General features: G+C 40.1%; 1 protein-coding gene across 2 annotated transcripts; it reads left to right on the forward strand.

Moving 5' to 3' along the window:
- Positions 1-443: 443 nt before the first annotated feature.
- LOC136116320 (trifunctional purine biosynthetic protein adenosine-3-like) lies at positions 444-26,479 on the forward strand. Of its 2 annotated transcripts, XM_071810625.1 has the most exons (23): positions 444-532; positions 1,520-1,625; positions 3,361-3,509; positions 4,292-4,387; positions 5,009-5,183; positions 6,772-6,883; positions 7,348-7,407; positions 8,237-8,362; positions 9,055-9,142; positions 10,295-10,380; positions 10,878-11,046; positions 13,148-13,379; positions 13,515-13,609; positions 14,343-14,452; positions 16,562-16,760; positions 17,329-17,580; positions 17,865-18,017; positions 19,391-19,597; positions 20,584-20,727; positions 21,047-21,177; positions 23,090-23,231; positions 23,996-24,111; positions 24,595-26,479. In XM_071810625.1, exons 3-23 carry the CDS (start codon positions 3,365-3,367, stop codon positions 24,820-24,822), a joined length of 3,066 nt encoding a protein of 1,021 aa, XP_071666726.1. In that variant the 5' UTR covers positions 444-532; positions 1,520-1,625; positions 3,361-3,364; the 3' UTR covers positions 24,823-26,479. The 2 variants fall into 2 exon arrangements, with proteins under 2 accessions (XP_071666726.1, XP_065718613.1); XM_065862541.2 differs by lacking the exon at positions 444-532 and having other exon boundaries at positions 1,454-1,625.
- The last annotated feature ends 944 nt before the right edge of the window (positions 26,480-27,423 follow it).

Below are 27,423 nucleotides of genomic sequence, written 5' to 3' on the forward strand. Positions count from 1 at the left end.
TTATACTCATCCTGTTACAGCTTTGCCAGTATGCCATCTTGGTAAATAAACAACACTAAAATACATTGTTTCAGATATATTTTTTGTTCATTAGGTAATGGTTTTCTACAATATTTCTATTTAAAGTTTTCTTTCTATAAGAGTCAAATTTTTATATTGGAAGTTTCTGTGTATAATTGTCTTTCTCTGCTGCATATTGACTTCATCACCTAAGAAAACAATTTGGTCAGATAATTGTAACACAAATTCAACTGCTAGAATGAATGCAAGTTTAAATTATCTTCTTCTGGCCAGTCATGCAGCAGAGGGATGTTTCAGGGCTGCACATATTCTGTTTCTGACCTAAATTGTCACAGCCTCATGACTATAAGAAAAAATTCCATAAACCCTTACTAAAGCGAGAGAAATTTTATCCTTGTTTTGTCTTATATGAAATAGGACTCTTCTTTCCTTTTGTTGGTTTGCTCTTCAGTCACCAGCAGAAAATGTGGAACTGTGAGTTTGCAAATCTAAGGCAGTCTACAGGTACTCAGTAAGTGGTGCTTAAGACTGTTGTGGGAATCATGTCTCCTTAAACTGGGAGGTTCAAATACAGCATCTATCCACCAGTACCCAAACCATTAATTCTGTAGAAGTTTTAAACAGACTTTGCAGATTTAGTTTAAAATTTGTTGTGGCTGTGTGAAAGGAATGGCTTGTGTTGCTATTAACGTACTTTTCTATTTCTCATTGCCTGACTTTAAGACACATGGGTACTGGTCAGTGCTATGTTGGGATACATTAATTTTATTTTCAGTAAAGAGTGATAGCATTGTAAGCTTGCCAAATGTTAACCAAATAACTTCAGATACGTCCGTGAAAGAATTAGGCTATTGAAGAGGATGATGCAGGAATCAGTGGAGAATAAAATAACACTTATTATATACATTGTATCTCTGTCACTGCTTGTGTTAAATTTCTTCAAAAGGTAAAAAGGGTAGTAATTTAGGAGGGCACAGTTCAAGTGTGTGATAGATATTAAAATAACCTTTATATATACATCTAAGAATATGTTCCATTACAAATAATAGGTCTGTGGGAGTTAGGCGTACAGGTTTTAACTGGAGTGTTTCTGTTTAGCTGTAGACAATGAAAGCTATGTTTTATTTTTACAAGTTGTCTTTGAGATTCTTTACGTGTCAGAGGATATAAAATTACTCTTAACATGGGAACTGAGCAATGATCTCAGCTTTTTAATACCACATTGTAGCTTCCTTTTTTTTCCTAGGGTTGAATACTGTTAGCATTGCAGGACTGATTGGTGGGGAGGAGTTGTTTTTGTTGTTAGCTAAGGAAAAATGGCAAGAGAGGAGGGTGGTCCATGATGCTGAAGCCTGTGGGGAGGTCTGTTTTGAAGGACGGGTGGCATTAAGGGGATCCTGCTGGGGATGCTCCTGTTAGATAGGAGGATAAAAGGGGACAGGGCAGCATGCAGGTCTGTCTGCTTCTTTCACCCTCTCAGCCTTATCTTTGGCTTTAGAAGATCAGAAATCATTTGGAGCTGAAGCAGGAGCTGAAGGAAGAGCTCAAATCCATCCAGAGGACTCCTCAGCCTTTTGCGTGGACGAACAGCAGGGTCTGACACGGTAAGGGAAGATGATTCAAGTGAGACATCCCTATCTACAGCCTTTCCTCTAGGACCAACTGTCTTACCAGCTTTCTTTTCTGCCAGCACGCTTTTGAATTGCATTGTAAAAAAATGTCTTTAGTGTCCTTACTATGATGTGGAATGGAAATGTGCATTTTTTTCCACAAGGTAGGAGGCACTGCTTGGTTTCACTGTGTTCCCAGTCAGGAACTTTATTCTGCCTTAGAAAAACTTCAGTGACTTGTAAAAATATATTCAAGGGAAAAAATAATTTTGCTTTTAAAACCACTTTACTTTTTATTAAAAAATGGTTGGACCATAATGCCTAATGAATCTTTGTAGAGAGCATGTTGATGTCTTTGTTAGACACAGAGCAGTTGTAACCCTTTACTTTTAAGTCCACAACAACTTCCTAGTGATTCCAGAATTATTTGTCAAGCAGTGACAAAAGGAAAGGCAAAGTCTGACATATTGGATGTATAAAGACTTAGAAAAGTCTTTTGCAAGGAAATCAATCTGGCAATTGATAGAGCATTAAGCATGTGCTCTGTGTTTACACACCTAGAGTGCAATAACTAAAACTTAAAATTAGTCTCTTAGATAATCCACAATGGTCTGTAATCCCCAGGGGCAGGTTACTTGAAGTACTTGCACTGTACTCGGACAATTTAATAATTATTAAAATACATATAGTTACATTTTATTTTGTTGAAATTAGTTTAAGACATCTTAATACTGTCTCAGGAACTCGAAATATGGTAATTGATTTATCACAGTTTCATGAACATCTTTTCTGAAATATTATACTTGTGTCTTCATTTAGCTTCTGTTTGCCTTTGGAAGCTAAGTAATGACCTCAAACCAATGGTTATGATTTCTTGGGAGAAGACTACTGACATGTTGCTTGCAAAGCTGGTGTTTTATGGTATCTTTAATTTATTATCTATTTCCTGAGTAAGGACTGGCTTATGCCATTAGCATATTTCTTAAAGGTCATGTTCTGGGGTGTTTTTTCTTTCTGACATTTGTCCACATTCAGCACATATGGAAAAATTAAGTTTGCAGATGTGACCTACATTGAGTATGATAATATTTCTGAAATAAATCAAAACTAATTTGCCTAGAAATATTATTGAGGAACTGTTTTAAATGTCAGTGTGCTAGTGAAATTAACAGTTGTTCTTTTATTGAGCATGCTGTTCTGCTGAAGTTACACTCTTAGCAATCGTCAAAGTATAAAATCTGTTCTGAAGGCTGTCTTTGCCACTTATTACTGAGGATATTTACATTCATAAAAGTTCCTAGATTAACCACAGTGTTCAGTTGGAAATATATGTATCTGGTAAGTTACCTAGAGCATTTGTATGAAACTTTCTGTCCTGACCTGTGTAGTTGTGCAAAGGACTTGACTGGACCTAGTCACGACAAAGTTATTTCAGCCTGGATACTGAAGAGACGAAATCTTGACTATGCTGAAACAAGTGGGAAAAAAGTCTCAGTGATTTCATTGCTGTCAGTATTTAAACCAAATGTGGATGATGAATCCATTCAGTGACACTACTGGTACAGTCACTTTGTTCAGATGTCTTATAGATACCTTTCTAATACAAACTGGATTGATATTACTTACCAATTACAAGTGAGAGATATAATTTTTATATTTTTGCTTATTTGCACATGGTTTTGTGAAATAAATGGATAGTGCTATATATGATGGTTCCGGGTTTGCACAGGTTAATGGCTGATCGGGTGCTTGTGATTGGCAGTGGAGGGAGAGAGCATGCGCTGGCCTGGAAGTTGGCCCAGTCCCCACACGTAAAACATGTGTTTGTTGCTCCAGGGAATGCAGGAACAGCTGACAATGGAAAAATTTCCAATTCAGGTAAAGAGAAAAAACAAAATATTGTGCCAAGTAATGATTAATACGGTTGTTGGAACTGAAACAAAACTGACCGCATTTGTATTGAGTTGGTAGGAGATAATTATTTTTTTTTACTGGTACCACAAATTATTTAAGGCACTTTCCCCCCTCCCCCCGCCATGTTTTGTTTCTGGATTTTAGAACTGCCTGGTAAAATGCCATACTATATTTATTTTTAGTCTAGCTTCTTAAGATAGTGGAGCTTTTGTGAGACTGTGTATTTCTGCACCTCATCTCTTTCCTCGCATTGTTATGCTTTAATTCTCTTACCAATTTCAGTGAAATATAACAGAGGAATAGAAGGCTCAAAGCGATTGACTTTTGGCTAGAAACTTCTCTGGTGTCTGCCCAGGCTGCTCAGCTAAATTTAGCTGCATCATGCACTGGCATTGAGTAAATCTTTGCTCAGATGTTGGAATTGAGTTGCCTTATGAACTTACAGTTTTATCTTTTTAAGGTTTTATTCTGTTATGATAAGCAGCTTTTAAAAGTTTATATTGGTTACATATAGCAAATAAAATAAATTTAATAAGTTAGCAGATGTGTATTAAAAACAGTAGTGCAAATTGGAAATGTTCACTGTTCCTTGTGAACTCTGTTATTAAATGTTTTTTTTACTGTGCCCTTCATGGACTGTTTCATTATTTTAATCATACTTCTTGGGGAGATGAAACAATGACATTCTTATCTCCCATCTCTCATTTAGGCTTTACAGTGGTAACTTAATTATGTTTCCTTTTCAGCTGTATTAGTGAGCAATCACACTATTGTTACCCAGTTCTGCAAAGATCATAACATTGGACTTGTGTTAGTTGGACAAGAAGCTCTTTTGGCAGCTGGTAAGGCTTGACAGTAAAAATCAGCACCTTGAACTCTGCTTTAAAATGGCCTCCTTGATCTTAGGAAACACACTGACTTAGACTATAGAGCAAGGAAATTTAGATTATCTTGTAAATTGTAGTCGCTGAAAACACTTGGCTTCACATCAGTATGCTGCTTTTTCTATGTTAGAAATCAGCAGAGGAAGTCATGCAGGATCAAGAATCAGTAACAGTTCTCTTGTGTTTTTTGCTCTGCTTTCCTTTATATGAGGAATTGTCTTGCAATAGTCCTAACATTATTGCAACAGTACCCAGACCATCACATGCATTTATTGTAAAGTAATACAGTAAGATCTCCACATCTTAAATAGTGAACCGAAGTACCAGACAGACCTAACAGTAGTCATGGGGTGGTAACTGTGACAGTGCTTACTAATGTAAAGAGCTGGAGACCTCTTAAAACTACATGATGAAACAGGTCACTGGATTTGCAAAACCTTATTTCAAGGATGAATGAGCTGTTTGAGACTAGGAAAAGTGTAGCAGACTGCTGGAATGGTTATGTGGCTTTCCTTTTGTGAAACTGACTTGATGTTTCCAAAGAGATGACTTGGTTATTTTGCTATTTTTGACAATTAGGGATTGTTGATGATTTGAGAGCAGCAGGAGTGAGGTGTTTTGGACCGTCTGCAAAAGCAGCCCAGCTGGCATCTAACACCAGTTTTGCCAAAGCCTTTCTGGATCGACATGGGATCCCAACAGCAAGATGGAAAGCCTTCACCAATCCCCAGGAAGCTTGTAGGTTTATTATCAGGTAAATATTTTCATACTGGAAACTCCTCTGTTGAATCATCTGTGCACTGGGCCTTCACCCATGATAGTTACCTAGAACTAGGTAACTTTTCAACTGTTATTCTTCTCAAATAGCTACTGAATGAATTAGTTTTGTAATTAGAGACAGATGGTGAAGGTGCAGGGAACAGGTTCATTTTTCTGTTCGGGGATCACAGCTCTTTTTCCCTTTGACCTTCTTCGAGATGCTAGGTAGTCTTTTAAAAGACAAAAAAATGTGGCAGAGAAAAATATTTCAATATTTCTCTAAGAGTAAGAATAATTTTTACACAGACAGATACCAACAAAACGCTGTCAGTTGAGTCATTTGGAAGATACTGGTCAAATACTCATAACTCAAGGAGGATACTTCTGTTTCTTCAAGGCTAGACAGCATATATCTTATGTGGAGAGAGAGAAATATAGCTGCATATCTCTGCAATTGCTTTGAGCAGTAATGCCTCTGAAGTCATTGAGGATCCTTTGGGAGAGTAACTTTCCGCTGTGGCTATTTTGGTCCAGCCTCACAGCAGCTGCTGTGTTCAGCTACACTGGTCTGTGGCTGTGTCGGTTTCATGGACTTCTTGTTTTTGCTGTCATCTGCTGCATATGGTATAGTCTAGTGGAACTTCTTTTCTAAAAAAAATAAAAACAAACTTTTCACTGACTTTTCTCTGTGACAGTATTTAGCCTGTATTACTGCCGCGTAGAGAAACAGGCCAGCAACTCGTATGTCTGTAAGCACACATAAAGCTCAAAAAGGAAAACTGTATCTCAGGTCAGCACACTGAGATGTGGAGAAAAGGAGCTTTGTGTGAGCCTGCTTTAGCTGCTTGTATAAATCTAGTGTTGAGATTTATCCTAATATAAATCATAATGTGGAAAGGAGGAATGAGGTGTTCTTTGAGAAAACAGGCTAGTAGTCCTGTCCCCTTCAAAAGGGACATTTTATTTGGCTGTTGACAAGCTGGAGAGAGGTGAATGGGTAAAGTGTAGTTAAAATACATTAACATTATGCTATTTTTTTTTCTCCTAGATTTAGTTTGTGTTTGAGTAAGTGAAGCAATTCTGGGGATACAGTGCTGATACACTAGTTGTAACGTATCCTTTATGTGCAAGACCTAACTCGGCCTTAACCATATAACCCTAAACAGAGCTTCCATAGTGGTCTATAGGATTATGTACTGTAATCTGATGTTATAAAACTATAGATCATTAATGAGTTCATCTTTCCAAACCTATGACAGGAATAAAATAGTAACCCAACTCAGGGGAAAGCAGAAGAAACTGCAAGGCGTTAAAATTCAGTGACTTGTCCAAGGATATGCGTTGAGTTGTTGTCAGAACCAGCAACACAATTCATGGATTTCTGGTTCAGTCCTGTGCTGAGGACTGCAAGAGCCAATTCGCTTCCATGACAGGATGGACTAACAGGGAATGTATTTTTCTGATGTGTTATTCTTCAACTGTTCGTAGAAAAAGGAGGAGTATGGGAGGCATTCAGCTTAAAAATTATAATTTCACTGGATGCAGTAGGGATGCCTGAATCTCACTTTTGCTTTCATTTAAAGCACAGACTTTCCTGCACGAGTTGTACGGGCAAGGGGCCCTGCTGCTAGAAAAGAAGTGACTATTGCAGCCAGCAAAGAAGAAGCCTGCAGAGCTGTCCAAGAGATTATGCAGGTGGATAAAGCTTTAATTAATCAGTGAGAATCCGATTCTTGATGTTCTGTAGCCTGTGAGTTTGTAATTTTGGCCACAGAAACCAAGTATTTTCAGGAGAAACTCCTGTTTGACTAAGGAATTTCTCTGGGTACCATCCTCAAATTCCTCATGTTTGCCCCAGACAGTGGGCAAGTGTGAAGGGATTTGTGGAGTTTGTAACTGAACTCTTGTTCTGGCACTGAGTCCTGCTGCCCTGCCCCTCCAACATTTTCATTTTTCATTGCCTCCTGGGGTCTGATAAGGTGCATTTCAATGTCTCTTCCGTATCTCCAAATGAGATTGTTAGCTTTGCACAACATTCCAGAATTCAAGCAAGCTGATACTTTTTCATGTACCTTGTTTTTGTGTTAAAAGAAAATAAAGAGAGGATTTAACCAGTAAATGTCATGTTTGCTAACTGAAGAACTTTTTTTTTTGTACAGGACAGAATGTTTGGAGAAATGGTTGTTATTGAAGAACTTCTTCAAGGGGAAGAACTTTCTGTATGTGATCAATGGTGTGGTTATGTACTTTTATTTGTTGCATTATTGCTATGCTCTATGTATAAGCACACAAGTTTATTGTTTCAAATAGTGGGGGTTTTTTTGTTCTAGTTGCACTTACATAAATATGCAATCAAAGCAATTTGATGCCATACTAATTAATGGACATTGTCAGTAAAATTTTCTTCTACATTAGCCATAAAATTGCAATTATGGCGAGTTTTTTTAGGTGGAACGTGATATTTTTTCAAAGGTGTCCTAAAACATGTTTTTGTGGTCTTCGTCTTGGTAATTCTTGTGACATTAATAGCTTTGTGCTAATATTTAGTGCCTATTTTAGCACCATCCTTACTATTGATTACTACTCGGTGGCAGAATGAAACTTAAGCATGCATATTATATGCCACATGAAAACTGAGAGAGTTCTTTGTGCAAGTTTCGTGCTGCACTGAAAATGCCTCACACTCATTCAGGCCTCAGATCTGCAAACACATGTTTATCTTGAAACACATGAATAATTCTGCCAAGTCAAAGAAGACTGTTCACAGGTGAGCATATGTCCATGTGACTGATAGGTCGAGATCTAATTCATCACGAAGGAATTGTTATGAGAACCACCATTTCTCTTGGCAATTCGAAAATGAGAAAGACCTGAATGAAATCCCTCAGGTCTGTGGGCTTGCAGCAGAATAAATTAAACCTATTGTTTTCTATCTTTGATTCCTAAATTGTCCTCAAAGAACTGAGCCTCAGCCTGTGACCAGCATTGTTAACTTCCCTTAGGACAGGCCATTGTCACTGTTTCTTTGTTGTATGTGTCTCTTAACAGTGCTTGTGCTTCACGGATGGTGTCACTATTGCCTCAATGCCCCCAGCCCAGGCCCATAAACGATTATTGGATGGTGACCAGGGTCCAAACACTGGAGGGATGGGAGCCTATTGCCCAGTTCCTCAGGTACTGCTGTCCAGATCCTTGGCCTGCAATAAGACTGATCACATCTGTGGTTAATATATCTCCTTTAAGGCTCAATCTTGTTTCTATCACACAGGCCAGATGTCTTCTGGAATTGATTGACTCTTTGCTTGTGTAATTGCAATACAGGGCACAAACTTTAGCAGTCATTCTTTAGGATTTAATGAACCAATGTTCTCAGGAATGGTCTCTTTTACCTTTTCCATTGTTCCTAAACTTGGTGTTTCTCTGCTCCTATTAGAATCACTTGAAATGTCTCTGCAAAATTCCACACATGCCTGGAGTCTTTGTGACTTGGACATAACCTTGGGTTTCTTGTTGTTGATTCTTAAAACTGACTGCATTGTTCTAAATATGCTGCTCTACTCAAGTACACTATTAGTGTGTTTTTCTGTAAGCACAGAAGCAAGCTTACTGTGTACAGCCCAGGTTGACAGTGTTTCAAACCTCCTTAAAATCGGCTTTCTAAAGAAAGAACCAAACAGAATCTTGGAAGACAGAGGATCAGTGCATCTGGCCTTTGGGCAGCAGCACCCTAATGGAAGGAGTGCCCTGGTTGTGGGTGGGAAAGTGGAAAACACAGCTGAGGAATTTACTTACCCCAGTTCTTCCAGGTCCTACGAGCTAGTCCAGCAAATGTCATCACTCTCAGTCTGTTTCATGTTGGTCGTCAGGTTCCAGAAGTTCTGCTAGAGAAAATCAATGATGCTATCCTTCAACATGTCGTTGATAGTATGAGACAAGAAGGAACAGCATATGTAGGTAAGTAAGCATTCAACTGAAAACCAAGGTAAAAAGTCCTATCAAGGTTAGTTTCATTGTTAGAGATTGTTTTCGAATTCTTTTTTTTTTTTTTTAAGTAGTTCATTTTTAATGCAGTATTAAGCCTCACTGGTTTGGTTTATAGCTCTTCCTTTGAAGAGAAGAACTTCAGTCTTTTATCCATAAAACATACTGTATTTTTTTAAATGTTTTTTATTAAAACAGTTACAACCAGAGTCTTTGTAGTTTGGGTATAATTTATACTTAAGTTCAGTTGTACTGTTTACTCCTATGTACAGCAATGTAAGTTCTCTTAAGATCTTCGTCTCAAGGCTGTTTTGAAAAAGGAAGGTGATGCTCACAGCTGTCACTTAATGCCAATGGCTGCTTTTGGTACTAAAGACTGTAAAGATCACCTACATGTAAAGAGTTGGCTTCCAGTCTGCAGTGTATTCCCTGCTATTAATATTTGGTAACTTTTTTACGACACCCAAATCTGCAGTAAGAATGTAACGGATGTTGAGCATTTTTATTATGATGCTGGAGGACCTGATGCTTTGTGTGGTTTGGTTTAAAGTTTAATACTTGTTATTCTCTGCGGATTGGTTTTCTGATTATCCAATGAAAGGCTTTCTTTAGATCGTGATAGGCGTATATGTCCATTACAGTAGAAATTACCCAAGACCACCTTCAGTAAGTTTTTGTTTGTTAGTAGCAGTTATGAATTTTGATTTTTTTTTTTGCCTAGAATACTTATGCTTCTATATTTATGCATAACAGTAGTGCGCTTAATGGTAAGAAAATCACCATGTCTGTGTGATGAATGGGGTTTTATGGGAACTGTTTTTTTCATACTGTCAGCTCCTTCTGATCTCTGAGTACCTGCAATTATAAGGCTGTATCAGAAGGCAGAGAGGTTGCCCTCCATTGGATTTGGTCTAAAATGTGATGCAATGTTCCTCAGTTTGTGGCTAGCCACTTTGTTGGTTACTGTGGAATTTTTATGACTTGTGTATAACTGCTTGCAGAATCCCTGCTCCTAATTCCTTACAGAATTGCATCCCACATTCCATAGTACTGTGTTGTGTTTAGACTAGTTCTTGAAAAATAAGCATTTGCATTCATTTGCTTGGCTATGTTCTTCCTATTCAGGTGTGCTGCAAACAGGTTTAATGCTTACCAAAGATGGTGTGAAAATTTTGAACTTTAAATGTCAGTTTGGTGACCCTCAGTGCCAGGTGAGTGAAAGAGACTGGAAACTTCAATGTGCTCCATTCTGCTACTTCTGACTGTTACCTTTAGGGAAGTGTATGTGATATATTTGGATTTATGTCTTCTTTCCCCTGAACATGCAGATCTGAATGAGAATGTCTTAGATAATGTATGAGGTAACTTAAAGTTTTAGCTTGTCAGCTTCTGTGAGTTATTAATTAATTTAAGTTAAAGAGCTATTCCTCACATTTTATTTTTTCTGTATAGAAGCAGAATGAGAGCAGCCTAGATGCATGTTCCTTCTACATAATGTCATATCTCATGTTTGTAAATTTATGACTGTTGCAAAAAGATGCTGCAAATTAATGCTCACCTATAGTTTCCAAATCTACTGGTATAGGGAAATAGAGTAGTTTCAGTTTGGCAGGTATAAATTTTACTCTATTAGCTGAATTTTACCTAAGTTGAATATCAGGTCAGCAAAATAAAAATTAACTTCTATCACTATGAAAATTTTCTGCAGGTAATTCTTCCACTTCTTAAAAATGATTTTTATGAAGTGATTCAAGCAACAATTGATGGCAAACTCTGCAGCTTCATGCCAGCCTGGTCAGAAAATAGTACAGCTGTGTGTGTGGTCATGGCAAGCCCAGGATACCCAGGAGACTATGACAAAGGCATGGAGGTAACAGGTAATTGCCATAGGTTGTTTACTATTTAATTTCAGTGTAGTACTTCAGTAGGTTTGCATTTACCCCTTTTCCCAGAGATTTGTACTGTTTTCTTCCATCGCACCTCTCACACTCTATCGGAGTCTGCCTGCATCCGTCATTCCTTGTCCTTGTGGAAAGGTTAGCTGTTCGGTATGAACTTTTAACTGGAGTGTATGCCTGCCCAAAGTAGCAGAGGGACCAAATGTTTAAAATTACATCAGTGCATAAAGCTATGTCTGCAGCTGGGTGCTCAGATAAGAAAGTGATGGGGAATGATGTCCTCCTGGAACAGCTCTGGTACGTCCATGTGGAGTATTTCCATCACTGTGCTGGAAACATGGACCACAGTGTTGCAGCACATGACTGCTTTTTCCTAGCTTTGCTCTCTTGTTGGGAGGTTGTGTTATCTTAACTAATGCCTGGCCAGGTGATCAGGGTGAGACTTCAGGACCTGCAACAGTGCATGCCTCCACCATCAGCTTGGTTCCTTCCCTTGTGCCTGCCACCCAGTCAGAGTCATTGCACTGTTATACTAAAAAAGACGTCTTCTTCATAGAGCTTGAAGGGTTTTGGGGAAGGTGCACTTTGGATCAATGTTGATTTTCTGTGTTAAAATTATTGTGGTTTAATATCTCATTGTTTAAAAAGTTTTAAAATGGAGGGAACTGTTGCGGAACTATTTCCTTCCCCCTCAGTTACTGCCTTGCCAGTCCAACGCTATGCCTTGTGGAAAGCAACCCAGACAACCGATCCTGTATCAAGGCCACCTTATTTTTGTCAGAACTCAAGTTACCCTACATCACTCAGGGAAAAGGTCACGTTATTCTGCCTTTTCCCTTGTCAAGGTTTCTGCTGTCATGTTTTCCTCACCCACCCTCCTCCAGTTCACTCACTGTATTTATTTTGTTTTGTCAGTGATATTCTGTGAAACTCTGCATTTCTGTAACTGTAAAAATCCAAACTACCTAACTGAAGGAATACTTCTGCTAGTGAGCTGCCTTTCACTAGTCAATCTCAGGAACTTAACTCTTTTCAAGTTGGTATTGATACCTTTAAGAGTGAGATGGTATGACTCCTTTGCTTGTTAATCACAAAACAGACAATCAAAACTATGAAATTCAGTCCATGCTTTCATTGTTATACTCCAGCCTTTGGAGTTGTGTGTGGTTTATTAGGTATTTTTTTCATATTTTCACACTGATTCCCACATTTTAATGGCTTAACAAGTATTTTATTCTGGAGTGTTCCTTAAAACATGATGGTAAGGAGTTAGGTTTCCCTTGCAGCAAGGCCAGCTGCGGCTCAGCTTTGACCTTGTCCGGGCAGTGTTGTGGCAATGTAACACGTCGTACCTTCAGCAAGTATAAAGGTCCTTTTTACTCATCTGTAGAATCTATCTGGCTGATAGCAAGGGAAAACTGTGCTGTGTTTTGCTTCTTCCAGGCGATGGCAGCAGTTCCTCCTCTTCCCTTATCCTCTCCTCAAAATACAAATCTAAAAAACCTGTGAACAATTTTGCTTTCCTCTAAAATGAAAATACACGGAGCCAAATGAAAATAATCAAATCAATCATTTGTTTTAGCACAGTCACCTGCAAGTGTTTGCAGAGCACTAATTCCTGGTGTGGTAGGGAGCTGTGTAGAGTTGGCACAGCAGAATTTCTAGGGGAATGCTGAGGTAACATTAGCATTAATGGTTTAATATCAAGGAGAGGGGAGAATCTAGACAGTAAGCTGCTATGAATTGTGATCTCATACAGGAAATCCCAGCACAAATAATTCACAATCACAACATACAGCACAGATTTGCCCTGGCACAGGGTAGTTATATGTCCTGTTGTGGTTCCTGGATCCCTTATTTCTGTTCCTGTGTCATCTGTGTCCTTACTGGATGTCTCAGAAGGGAGACTAAGGGCCAGCGGGGTGGGATACCCTTCACAGGTCATGCTGTTTCTCAGAAGAAAGGTAAGGTGGGAAGCTTTATTTTTCTGTCTTGTCTGAAGAAAGGACTTCAATCTTCACTGCTTTGCCAACATAGCACGTGATTTAAAATACTCTGAGAGTTCCTTTTGCTTTTGTAGGGCTGCTGCAAGCCAAAGAGTTAGGCCTGCAGGTGTTCCATGCTGGCACAACGCTGAAGGATGGCAGAGTGGTGACGAGTGGTGGCAGAGTCCTCTCCATTACTGCTGTTAAGGAGGACCTGATGAAAGCACTAGGAGATGCCAACAGGGGTGTAGCAGCCATACGTTTCAAGGGTGCCACTTACCGGAAGGACATTGGCCATCGGGGTATTCAGCTTCTCAAACAGTCTCTGTATGTAAGCAAAGGCACGGGCAGAAATTGATGCTAGTCCAAAATTTTGTATCTGTTGTTCCCATTTGTGTGATTAATGATGGTCTATGTAGAAAATGTCACTACTGCTGCTAGCATGTCCTTTCCTCTCCACAGCGGTCTAATGTACAAAGAGAGACATGTGGAAGCTGTAACTAGTGATGTTTTGTTTCAGCAGCTGGAAACATCAATTGTGAGTGGCAACAGATCAGGTAAGAGTGGGAAGAATCTTTGAATTTCCTCCGTATATTGAATGCAACAATTTTTTTTGTTATTTTTTTTTCCCCCAGGAGGTAAGCAATGCATTCTTGACATGGAAACTGAGCTTGAGAGGCTGGGCTGGGGTCTCCACTAAGAAAGAAAACTCTCTTTCTTATCACTTCTCTTTTTCTTAATCAAAAAATTGGTTGGCTTAACATGGAGATGATTGCACTTTTTCAAGGTTAATCTAGTGAACAGAATAACCCCTGGATTAATGGAATGGTTTTGTATGTCTCTGGACAAAAGTCATCCTACCAGCTCTGCATATGAGTACAGCATCCAAACAGTTATTAGACTGTGGCTAACAATCACTGAACTTGTTATTTGCTCTTCAGACTATATTCTTTACACTTAGCAATGATCTGCTGAGGAAAATTTCTTCTTGATTTTTTTCCCCTTAGAAAAAAGTAGCTACACAAATTAAAATGGCAAGCTGTTAACAGTTTGGTGAAGTGTTTAACCTTTGCTATACACAGTCCATAGGTCACAAATACAGAATAATAAAGATCTATTTACAACACCCTGAAATACGTGACTTTGAGGTCCACGCTTCATAAATCTGTGCATGTTTCTGTCAGTGGACACAATGTTGTCTTCTCCAGGAAACCAGAATTTGCAGTACTTGTCTTGGTGAGTCTTTTTATTTCCCATAAAAATGACCCTTGACATATTTTTACTTGGCAGGCAGTCATTCAAAAGTAGGAGACTTTGCTGGTTTCTTTGACTTGAAAGCATCTGGTTATAATGATCCTATCTTGGTATCTCAAACTAAAGGCCTTGGACCTAAACTCCAGGTAACTTGGAACTTGATGTAGCAAAGCTCATGTTATCTCCCGAAACTGTTTCAAATGCCAAAGCCAATTACACCATCTGCTTCCTTTCTGCACATTATAAATACGTCTCTAGTCTACTGCAATGGTCATTTGAACTTTGTAGATGATAATTGAGCAAGGCCTCTATGTTATTGAGAATATGGAGGCTCTCTGTGTTTCGTGATGAAATGATAGTAAACCAGAACATTTAGATGAGCACTTAGGAACTAAGAACCAGAATTTCTGTTGTAAAATAGAGGGTTCATTGTCTTTGAGAAGTACAGAGGGAGTGTTGAGACAGGAACTGTCAGACTTACCTTAATAAATTGTGTACAGAGAGGTAGTATGATTACCTTTGTCAGGGCACTGGGGAAAAGAAGAGTGGAGGAGATAAACATTTAAGGGGAAGAGAAGCAAATAGATAAAGAAAGCTAATTACACAAGGACACGCAGGATAAATTCAGCCAGGAATATACATTTAAAAAAAAAAAAAAGATAGATAGATTAGATAGATAGATAGATAGATAGATAGATAGATAGATAGATAGATAGAAGAAAACTTACAGCTACCAGAGGATTTGGTGGTCTGAAGCTGCCTTTCCCTGGTCAAGCACAGCAACTTCACTTGTTTCAAGTTGTTTATACCTTTAGTGATGGGATAGCGTAGTGTGGCTTCCTGCAACAGCTTGAGACCAAATGTAATAATTCAGAAGGTCTTTTGCAGCTTTATGTCCTTGGACACCTCTGAGTGTGAAGAAGTGGTTGATGCTGGCTCTTGTGAGTCTTTGTTCCAACTGTTTGGCAGAGAGACATTCCCAACTGTGTTTACACAGACTGCTCCCAAGACTTCTCCTTGGCCAAAAAATTTGGCCTATGCCTACATGAATTGTTACTAGATTGGTGGGAAGGAGATGTTATAATGCAACAAAGGACACGGGATGACTGGATTCCATAGCACTTCTAAATCCGCCAGCCAGTGAAAAAGTCAGGCTTGTAATCCAAATTCAGAATTTGTTTAGGTGCTGATCTCTTACTGTTTTGAAGTCAGTGATAGTATTTATTTGCATTTTTCCCTCACCCAGTTTTCTGGACTGAGCTTTTCTGCACTGGTATAACTACACTGATAGAGCTGTGTCAGTAAAAGGTAGTTACCTTGAAAATGTATTGATATATATGGAATCTTCATCCTATTTCAGACCAAGTGGTAACTGACAGACTAACTGCACTGTATGAGCTGGCGCTGTGCATCTACATCAGTGTTGGCACACAAGGAACTGCTCTGGTGTATCCCTGACAGTGTAGAAACCTCTGCTTGTAATAAAGTAGTGTAAATGTCATTACTTTAGAGAAGCCAGGATGTCTGAATCAGGTTGCATTACTTGTAGGGTGAAAACACCTTAATAACTTAAAAAAAAAAAAAAAAAGGCAGCCTTCCTGAGGGAATACTATTGCTTTGTGAGAGACCTGTCTTTCAAGGGAGCCTACAGACCAGGCCCACATTTTTGTCTGTGACATGAGATAGCCGAGATCAAAAATCTTCTTGGGGAGGGTGGGAGTGAAGAATTTCATTCCCTGTGGACTTGGAGAAGAAGAAGAAAACTACTTAATAAATTGTATCAGTTTTGCCACATAGCCCAGTGAAATTAGCAGACAAAAGTAAAGCAGAACGCAGAGTGATATTTGAGCAACCCAGTCTTATTATGGAAATTGCTAGGATGTTCTGTAGGTTGAATATCCTGAGAATTAATAATTGCTTTTAGACACCTCTTATTCTGGATTGAACATAATATTCCGAACAAAAACCCCAACCAAACAAGCAGCCCAAAATGACAATTTTTGGGTAGCTGGAGCTAGAATTTGAATTAATGCTTAAAAAAAAAAATAGTTGTGTTTTTTTTTTTTTTTTCTGTGCTGGAAGATGAGCTGTTTTCTCTTGATTTAAAACAGACGATGCAGGAGATTAGCTTCTGCATGTATGTTCTATTGTGATTCTTTTCAGGGAAAAGAAGATTTCTGCTTATTTGATGGATTAATATCTGAGTTTTGTATATTTCTTTTCACCACTGCTGGTTCCCACCATATTTCTTGCAGATTGCACAAGTGTGTAAGAGACACGACACCATAGGTCAGGACCTGGTTGCCATGTGTGTCAATGCTATCCTGGCCCAAGGAGCGGAGCCTCTCTTCTTCCTCACTTATTTTGCCTGTGGCAAACTTGATGTCGAAGTGACTGAAACAATCAAAGAAGGAATAGCTGAAGCCTGCAGAAATGCAGGATGCGTTTTCCTGGGTATGAACATTCCTCTCTTTTGAGTTCTGATGTTGAAACAATTACTAGCAAGATAGACTTTGTAGGCAGAGGCAGTATGTGGCATTAGAAGAGTTGTTTTTTGTTTGGTGAGAAAAACAGTCAAGTATTTGGGCTTAAATTCTCCTTTATCTCTAAAATGGGTCAGCACAGAAGGATGATTTTTACTATCATGCATTTGGATCCTGATTCTTGCTTATTTATCCTTGCACAAAAGAGAGCGAAACTGGATGCATCACATTCTTGAAGTGTTGAGATGTTTTCATTCCCTCTCTGATATTCAGTCATAGCAGGGAGGTGCCAGATAAGTAGCATTAAAAAAAAAGAGTTTATTCTTTCACTGACTAGATGAAGCTTTGTTTTGTTGAAGTCTTGAGGTGAAGCAAGAAACCGAGAAGGATTTTTAAAATACATCTGAATGCACTGCTTAGGTTGCATGTCTCTGCAGCTGTCCTGGATACAATGCTTGTTTTAGGAGATGCTGTAGATTTAAAGTTAATGATAAAAAAATGTTTACAACTCGTGCTGGTTACTTTCTCCCTGCACTTAGGCAGGGAGATGGCTGAGGTGACTGGCATGTATTCTTTTGGAGAGTATGACCTGGCTGGCTTTGTGGTTGGCGCTGTGGAGCGAGGGCAGATGCTCCTGGGGCTGCAGAGAGCTGAGGAGGAGGATGTGCTTATTGGACTGGCCTCTTCTGGGATTCATGGCCATGGCTTCAGCATCATAAGGAAGATTCTCTTAATGTCCTCCTTACACTACTCCTCACCAGCACCTGGCAGTTGTGGTGACAAGACTCTAGGTACAATATCTTTCTTTTCATAACCAAAGCCACAAATGAATCGTGTTCAGACATTTTCATTACTAGCTGCTGCCAAGGGGTGTTTACTTCAGGATGGATTAGGTATAGTCCATCTTTGGGGAAGGTATGTGGGCTTGCTTCCACAGTTCTGGAAGAGCTGGCCAGCACTTTTTTGCTGCTTCCCAAGGCTGTCTGCCACAAAGATCAGAAGGGAACCTGTTCAGAGAAGCATTGCCACTAAACACCTAATGACCTTTTAAACAGATTGACACTTTTGTTTGCAGGAGATATATTGCTGACTCCATCAAAAATGTACAGTCCATCTTTGCTGCCTGTCCTTCGCTCAGGGCATGTGAAGGCTTTTGCCTTCATTGCTGAGGAGGGGTTGGTGGAAGGAATCTCCAGAATCCTGCCAGAACATGTCAGTGCTGTCCTAGGTAAGTATCAAAGATGACTGTTTCTCTTTGACAAAATTAATATGCAGCATAGACTTGATTTTTCAGCTTCAGCTATAGAGATACTCAGAAATGTATGTGTTTACATAATTGAAGACTGAATGACCTGAAGTCATTACTTTTCCAAAGAGCCGACCAAAAGCATTCACATTTCAAGTAAGTATCAGCTGATGAGCACCACTCTCTCATTGGAGAAGGGAAATTTAAGGAGAGTTTGAAGGCAGCTCATGTCTAGGACAAAAGGTGTTTGAGAAGATTGTGTGTTCTGCAAGACATGTCTCCATACTAAACATTTTGAGCAAGGACACTTCTTGAGAGAATTAATTTGCACTAATTGCTCCACAATACATGTACACACAGACACGTGCACACACAGATATTTAATGCAGTTTTATGGTGGATGGTAGCTTTCCTATGACAGATTAGCATTTGACATCTGTAAGTATGGTATTACAGAACTTTTTTTATTGAAGCTGAAATTGAGCAAAGTATTCAAAAGTTCAAAATATTAAAGAAAAACCTATTCATGCAATTTCAAAAACATTGTGGGGGTGGGGAGGGAGGAAGGAAGGTGTCTGTATTTCTATAGAATTAACTTAGAAGGAGAAGAAAGAAAGTCGATCCTTGTGGGTCTCTTCCAACACAGGACATTCTATAATTCTATGATTCTATGAACTCAGCTTACTAAGGTGGTGCCTAGCTTGCTCGCCAGTGCCTGGAAGCACAGACAAGGTAACAAGCCCAAGGGATTGTTAGTTTTCTAAAGTAAAGTCCAGATGGCAAGTCTATACCATCAAGCTTTCCACAAACAACATAAGGCCATGCCTGTGTGAGCAGAGTCACTGTGAAATGCCATTCATCCTTCCCATCTGTGTGTAGAACTCTCGGCTCTGTTTCAATCTGCCCGTCAATACACATAGTTGTACGCTCTTGTACTGATTATTGGTTATTTGAAACAGAAAACCAGGATCTGCTTAAGTAGTCCAAAAAAGCCAGAGGACTATGTGTCCCACAGCTCCTTTATCTCTTACAGAAGAGATGCAGGTCATCTGTAGCTTTGTCCTTCTGGCTGTTGAGGGATGAGTAAATCTTAATTCGCCATCATTTCCTACATGTTCCCATTAGAAAGCCCAGAGACAACTTGGCTCACACAAATTACAGCTAGAAACCTCTGGCTAAGCAGCACATATAAAGCTGACTGGAAGCTGGGTCAGTGTCCTCCTTGGGTAGTATTTTTAAAATATCAATAATTAATCTCTATCAGCTCATGTAATATACCACTGTCATTGTATATATGATAAAAGATGGGGAGCAAACATTTGTGCTGACCATATACAAATTCCAATCCTTTTCAGATGCTCTCAGTTGGAAGATTCCTGAAATCTTTTGCTGGTTTTACAAAGAGGGAAACCTCTCTGAGGAGGAGATGGTTCAGACTTTTAATTGTGGGATCGGTGCAGTCTTGGTTGTGCAGAAGGACCTGGCTCAACATGTTCTCAAGGACATAGAGAAACATGAGGAAGCTTGGCTGATTGGGAAAGTTGCTGCCTCTTGTCACACAGGTTAGCAGGTGTCCTAATGGGAAATGAAGACACAAAAATTAAAGAGAGTATAGTTTGACTCCAAGTGTAACAGATTCATCTGTCTCACTTCAGAGGGGTTTCCACTTAAGGATGAGCTATCTAATTTTGAAGTTGGTACAGGTTGTTTTGGAGTGTGATGTTGTGAAGTGTGAGCATCTCCTGGGAGGTAACAGTCGTCCTCAGTTGTGTAGGCTCCGAGGAGACTCCCTGTTGCAAAGGTTGTGTAGGTCACATGTTTTCCTGTTGTTTTACTAGGCTGGAGGCTACTTGACACCCTCTATTCAGTGAGAAGTGAATGTCTTTTTTTTCAGAGTGACAATACTTGAATAGTGTCTTATCTAGGTACTGACTTGAGTAAATCCCTCTGATGACAGTCTCCAAAGACTGAAACATTATTCAGTTGTTTATGTTTTACCACAATCAAGGTAATCAACCCACATCCTTTCCGACGCCTTCCCTATTCACATGGATCCTTTGTAAAGATCAAGTGTAGGCCACAGCTGCGTACAGCTGTATATGATTGTAGGTCTTTATTCTGGGATGTCCATTGCCTGACATGTAGCAAGACATGAGACAGAATCCCTCTGGAAACCAGACAGCTTGGGGAGAAGTTTTGGTGGTCAAAATGCAACCTCAGCTCTGTCAACATCATTTTTAGTGTAATTTTGCAACACAAGAGGAAGACAGGTGTAAAAGGTGGGGAAAATCCTCGAAAAGACTATGCCATAGCTAGGCCTTTGGAGACAATTCTGCAAGTGGGTAACACGAAAGAAATCAGCACAACTAGCCTGAGTTGGTTTGTTCAAGTAATGTATGTTTTTGTACTTCAGGTAGCGCTAGCATAAATTAATTGCTGATAGGTTTTTCTCTTTATTGAATCTTATGATTAGTGACCTATACAAAGTGATTTTAGAAGGGAAAGTAAATTCTAAGCTATTTTAATTTTTTTCCTCGCATATTTGGAGGAGGTTCTCACATCAAAGTTGAGAATCTTCTTGAAGCTCTGCAGCTGAGCAGCCCCCAGCATCTTCTGAATAGCGCTGCTGTCGAGAGTCAACACCACCCCAGAAAGAACAAAGTTAAAGTAGCTGTTCTCATCTCTGGAACAGGTGAGCTTTCATTTATCATCACACAGAGACATGTCCTTGCAGAGGAGAGGGTGAATTCAGCCCTGGTACAGGTGCATCCACCTTGCCTGTTTTTCAGTAGAGTCTATGGACCCTTCTAAAACCAAGGTTGCATTTTGACTGAAGTCAGGAAGTTGTGTTGTACTGCTAAACAATTAGTGCACAAATTCCTTAGTCCTCTTCTGTTTGTGCGGTTGTTGAAAACAAGATTTTTTTTGTTAGATAAACAGGACTGAGAGCAAATTTTCAGTGGCACAGGTGCTCATCTGTTTCATGAATGTTTCCTCTCTCTTCATTCAAGGCACAAACCTTGCTGCACTCATCAGTTATGCAAAAGAGCCAGGCAGTTGTGCTCAAGTTGTGCTTGTCATCTCCAACAAGTCTGGTGTGGAAGAACTACGAAATGCAGCTCGGGCTGGAATTCCCACCAGGGTAAAGACACCCATTTCCTTTTCTTTTTATCACCAACTCACAGCTACTGAATCTGTATGTCTTTATGAAGTGCTTGGTAAGCATTCATGTTTTGCTTTTCTTTAAAATTTTTATGTTGGTAAGTGGAAGTAGCCCAAAGCTGTCAGAACTATCAGTAGAGGTGGAGCTGAAAGCTGTATGGACAGTGCTCACTGGAGGCTGTGAGTGTCTTTGTCGTCTCTTCAGTGAGTGCTACAGTCCAGAGTTAGGAAGAGACTTAAAATTGCAAGTGCTTTGATGATTTGAGTCTGAGAGTGTAGCCCATGCAGCTTCAAGCTTTAACTGAAATCAGTAAGACTTCAGTCTCTTTGAAACACATAGGATCATTTAGGTTGGAAAAGACCCTTAAGATCATTGAGTCCAACTGTTAACCTAATACACTAAGTCCACCACTAAACCATGTCCCAAAGTGCCACATCTACACATCTTTAAACACCTCCAGGGATGGTGACTCCACCACTTCCCTGGGCAGCCTGTTCCAGTGCCTGACAATCCTTTCCGGGAAGAAATTTTTCCTAATATCCGATCTAAACCTCCCCTGGCACAACTTGAGGCCATTCCCTCTCATCCTATCACTTGTTGCTTGGGAGAAGAGACCAACACCCTCCATGCTACAACCCCCTTTCAGGTAGTTGTAGACAGTGATAAGGTCTCCCCTCAGCCTCCTTTTCTCCAGGTTGAACAGCCCCAGTTCCCTCAGCTGCTCCTCATCAGACTTGAGCTCCAGACCCCACACCAGCTTCATTGCTCTTTTTTGAACACACTCCAGCACCAACACAAGCATGTTGTCTCCTTGGCTCATCCCATCTTAGAAAGAGCTTTGTCTTAGTCACTTTCAACATCACCATACAAGTCTCTTCTTCTACCTGTGGTCAGTAAAGGAGCACTGTGTTGTGGAAACTTTAATTGGTTTGTTTCATAAAAGAAAAAAAAATATAGAGAGTGACATAATGACATCGTATTTGTCAAAACACAGAACATGGCTTTTGAAAACATTCAGCAACTTGATATTTCAAATGCAGCCCACCAAGAACCCTTCCTTCTAACATTTAATGATTTTGAGCAGTTATTTGTACAGCTACACACAGGTGAGAATAAATGCTGTTAGAGGCTCTCTGTGCATCAAAATGTTTTCAGCAAACTTCCTCAACAGCTGAGTTGGATTCATGTTATTTTTTTTTTTCTGGAAATTTAGAGACTCATCTTTGTGGAAAAAAAGTTAAAATTAATGGACATTTTCATAGGCAAGAGCATGACAGTTTTGTTAGCCCCTTATTTGATGAATGTCTTCATGAACAGAGTCAGGAATCAACACTTACCTTGGGAACTGGAACTGAGAGGTGAAGTAGAAATAGAACAAGACATGACTCCTTCCCTTACACAGAATGTCTGGCCAGTTTGTTCTCTTTTTTTAGGTAAGGTCATGATTTTCAATAAGCAACTATGGAGTAACTGGTGGTGGTGTTGTCGATGAGCCATAACTAATTGTACTTTAGTCTTTGGCTAGACATTCTGGAATAAGAGGTCAGAATCTTCTGATGTGTTCCCCCTTATTTCCCTCTACACCACATTACCCACATGTTTCTCTTTTTGCAGTTGGCTTCTCTTTGTGCAGACTTTTTACACATCCTAGAAGGCATCCCATGTGAAACAGCCAGTGTTAACTTAGCAAGTGATTGGGGTGTTCCCAGGAATGGTTGTATGAATGTGAAAAATCACAAGTATCCTGAATAATACACAAACTTATAACTTTTAAATCCTTTCATGTCCTGGAATGAATCCATTTTGCTTTCTCTTTGTTGCCTAAGTAGCTGCTCTCATTCATGCAAAGTTATTTCCTTAATAGGGCTTTTGATCTGTTTTAATGTTTTAGGTGATTGATCATAAGTTGTATGGGAGTCGCTCTGAATTTGACAGCACGATTGACCGAGTTCTTGAAGAATTTGCTGTTGAATTAATATGTCTTTCAGGATTTATGAGAATTTTGTCCAGTCCTTTTCTCAGAAAATGGAAAGGTAAGAAATTCTAACTCTAAAAGAGAAATTAAAATGTGGATGCTTGGTCTCACCAGAATTACACAGTCCTAGTTCTTCATCTTTTTGTTAAATCTCTCACAGCTTTGCTGACACTGAGGATTGCATGTAAATCAGTGGGGCTGCCCTACGCCTTAATTCATTCCAGCCAGTGGGACAGTCCAGGGTAGCACTTCCTCAGATTTCACAGAATCATAGAATAGTTTGGGTTGGAAGGGACCTTCAAAGCCCATCTAGTCCAACCCCCCTGCAGTGAGCAGGGACATCTTCAACCAGATCAGGTTGCTCAGAGCCCCGTCCAGGCTGGCCTGGAATGTCTCCAGGGATGGGGCATCCACCACCTCTCTGGGCAACTTGTGCCAGTGTTTCACCACCCTCATTGGAAAAAATTTCTTCCTCATGTCTGGCCCACCCTCCCCTCCTTTAGTTTAAAACCATCACCCCTTGTACTGTCACAACAGGTCCTGCTACAATGTCTGTCCCCATCTTTCTTATAGGCCCCTTTTAAGTACTGGAAGGCCACAATAAATCTCCCCTTCATTACACCATGTATATTTTTTGCTTTTTAACTTGAACCTGAAGATGCCCTGTTACATTCTGACTGCTGCTGAGACCATTTAAACTGAGTGGTGCTCAATGCTGTTGTTTTGAACTGATGATCACATCTCGCTTTTCTTTTTAAAGAAAATTCAGTTCAAATTCTTTTGTTTTATTTTCCTTTTTTCTCCTCTCACACTGATGCCCAGGGAAAATTTTGAATGTTTCCCCATCACTTTTCCCACCAATCAAAGATGGAAATGCCCATCAGCAAGCCCTGCAAAGTGGATTCAAAGGCACAGGCTGCACCGTGCATTTTGTCCTGGTAAGTGTCCTCTTGCCTAACATTAGGTTATGAAACGGAATTTACCTTTTTTCTTTTCTTTTTGAATGCAGAAACACGAAGAGGTAACAGGAATGTGTGGAAGTCTTGGGACTGTTACCAGTAAAAACAGGAAGATGTGGGGGTTACATTGCATTTATGGTTTCTTGAGAACCTGTCTTTTTCATATTATGAGGGTTTTTTTTTTTCAGTTTCTCCTACTCTCAGCAAACCGTCCTCTGAATCTCCTAGCCCATGTCTCTCTTCCTGGTGTACCCCCTAACGTAACATGGATACCCCTAATAGAGGTTGTAAGCCTCTCCAGATGTACTTTCGGCCTCCTGCACACAACCATATGTGCTTGCTGAGATCTATCATGAGATTTTTTTCCTCATGAGATTTTCCCTGTCTCATCCGCATCATCCATGACAATCCTGAGACTGTTCACCAGCCTCTTCTAAAAGACTCCCAATATCCCCATTTTAGGAGGAGTCCAGTCCAAAAGCAGTGATCCACCAGGAGCCAGTATCTGTAAAGGCAGACGACACCGAGGAGGCACTGTCAGAAAGGGTGAAAGAAGCTGAGTGCCGGGCTTTTCCCATCGCCCTGCAGCTGGTGGCCAGTGGGGCGGTACGGTTAGGAGCTGATGGTAAAACCTGCTGGAAACAGGAAAGCCAAAGTCTTTGTCTTCAAGAGGAGATGGGCACGTCCTGACTCATGGCTCTGGAACCTCCAGAAAACGATGTGGTGTAGCCAGGTTAATGAGCAGCTTGCTCCCTGCTGTTTTTCCCCTCCTTCCTGCTGCCCTCCATCTGATTCTCTTGGACTGCCAGCATATCGGTGTCACAGGTTTCCATTCTGAGCCTTGATCCTTTTCCCTTAGCTTGCAGCTTTAGTTACCCTCCTTTTGCAAAAATGGCAGTGGAAGCCAAGCGATCATTTCAGATTTTGAATTTAGTTGTTTTGGTTTTTTTTCATCTGTAAAGCAAACACTGTGTTACAGACCAAAGAGGGGGCTTAAGCTGCAGAAATGATATAGTGCTTCAGAATGAAATTCTTTCTTCTGAGGGATCCGTTTTTGTTGGCTGTGTCACACTGCAGAGCACCAAGAGCTTCATGAAGCAACCACAGTCATGAACTGTGCTGCTGCAAGGAGGTAACCAACTTGGATGGCAGAGGCCAGAGATGATGGGGCAGATGGGAAGTGAGGCCCAGTCTGGCACAGTGTGGATTTGGCATTAAGGGATGAATGCAAAGTTCTGTGTGAGGAGGTAGGAGTCTACAAGTACCTTGTCCTTGTGATCCCCACCATGTGGAGCACCTCAGGTACAGAGAAGAAGAGGATGTGTAAACATGCACCAGTGTGGGAGCCAGAGTCCAGTGAGCCGCCAAGCAGGAGATCCAAAGGCCAGCAAGGCAGGAAGCTTTTAAAAGGCAAAACAAAATGAATCAAGCTCCTCGTCACAGATTATTTGTTGATACGATGGGATAGTGTATGCTGAACATACATCTAGGCACTTTTCCCTGGCTCCTTGAAAGGGGGCAGCACATAGACATTCCTGGAATTTCATATTAAAACTTTTGGATCTTGTGGGGTGAAAATTTTGATTGAGGGACCAGAAACACCAGACTTCAGGCATTTTTCTGCCTTCATCTTTGAAATCAGCACAAGACACTCTCAGCTTAACTTGCCATGGCAGGAAAATCTCAATTTTCTTTGCTGACTGAATGATTGGCTTGATCCAGAGACTTGCTGCTGTTAAATAAAACCTTTTTCTGTGGGAAGCTTATTTTATATCTGCCAGACTAATGATGTGCATGCAAGTAACAAATCAGAGGAAGAAAGCTAGTTAAGAAGCTACTTGAACAAACCAGAAAAGAAGTAGCCAGAGCTGAATTTTCCAGAGGAAAGATCACTAATAGCCACTAGATGCAGTGAAAAAAAAGGTACTTTTGTTTTGCTGTTAGACGTACCATACTAGTAAGGGACATACTATACATCACACTCTTGGCTACATCAGTTTAAAAGTATACATTTTTCCTTTATTTTTTTTTCTTTGTCTTTTTTTAATGTGTAGCTTGGGGTGTTTCAGTAGTTCAGGAGGGAAGAAAAATTCAGTTTCCTTCCGTAATGGCTGCCATTTGTTTACAGAAAACCTTATTTATCTCTTGCATTCTAACAACTGGAGCAAGGAACATATATTTTTCATGCTCTGGGAGAAGGAGGAAGAACTGTAACAAGGCAAGATTAATGAATGTTTGGTATATGCAGATAAAATTTATGATAAACACATTGCTTAGTTGGCTTTTGGTCTGTTGTAACTTCATGGTTTTTATTATTTGAATTGCATAGCATGCGTGACTGAATGTTTCAAAGCTAACAAATAAAATGTTAAAAGAGAATAGGGTGCTCGTTATTGTGCTCTGACAGGTGGCCGAATTATCACCATGGTAGCGAACGACTCTCTCTAGTTGTGCTACTGGCATCCCCCTGAGACTGGGTGTGGTGATAGGTTATTAATCTGTTTATTCTTTTTTTATAGACCGGTAATTGAAGCAAAGCTAAGATCCCATTCACAATGAAATTCCTTTTTATGCATTTGTAGAAATACAGAGAGGTGCTTAAACCCCATTTGTCATCAGTCTCAGAGGGCAAAATACCTGAATCTTTCTCAAATTGCCTGTGATGGAGCAGGGTAAGGGATTCAGGGCTCCCAGGTCTTCTGCAGTGATCAAACTGCCTTTATCCCTAATGTTACATTAACTGTAGACATAGTGAGTTAATTTGCGTCTAATTTCTCCTGACCTGTACGAGGTTTGCTGCGTCAGGGCGGAGGCACTGAACTTGTGCAGACTGAAGCCCTGCCAGGGCTGGATGCTCCCTGCATGGTTTGCATTCTCACCCAGACAGGCTGGCTTTCAAGCCTTGGCGGGAAGCTTGCCTGCCGGCAGGAGGCCCTTCTCTGGGCAGGCAGGTTTGTAAAGAAAAACACTGGGCTGAAGACTTAGCTGTTAATCTGTGCCCTTCACAAGCAAGTTAAATTCAACCATTTGACTCTGTATTTTCCTGAGCCTTATCCTTGGTGGCAAATGACGAGAGGAATATTTTGTCAGCAAGTTTCTTCTTCACAGACCATCTGGCCACTGAAACGATAAGGTCACCACACTCCGCAAATCATTACTAACCTATGCAGGATTGCACATCTGTCACCTCACCAACTGATTTACAGTCGCTGTACTGTAGACGAAGTTGGATTCTGTTTCACAAACTTGTCCTACAGCTTATAGCCCTGATAAAGGGATTCCAAGGAGAGA

This window comes from Patagioenas fasciata, chromosome 1, assembly GCF_037038585.1.
Source record: "Patagioenas fasciata isolate bPatFas1 chromosome 1, bPatFas1.hap1, whole genome shotgun sequence".
Classification (NCBI taxonomy): domain Eukaryota; kingdom Metazoa; phylum Chordata; class Aves; order Columbiformes; family Columbidae; genus Patagioenas; species Patagioenas fasciata.

Bases quoted from the DNA above. Each gene is read 5' to 3' on its own strand.
- LOC136116320 (XM_071810625.1), top strand. From the start codon at position 3,365: ATGGCTGATCGGGTGCTTGTGATTGGCAGTGGAGGGAGAGAGCATGCG. The intron at 11,047-13,147 runs GTAATTGCCATA...TTGCTTTTGTAG, and splicing joins CAAAGGCATGGAGGTAACAG to GGCTGCTGCAAGCCAAAGAG. The intron at 24,112-24,594 runs GTAAGTGTCCTC...TCCCCATTTTAG, and splicing joins GCACCGTGCATTTTGTCCTG to GAGGAGTCCAGTCCAAAAGC.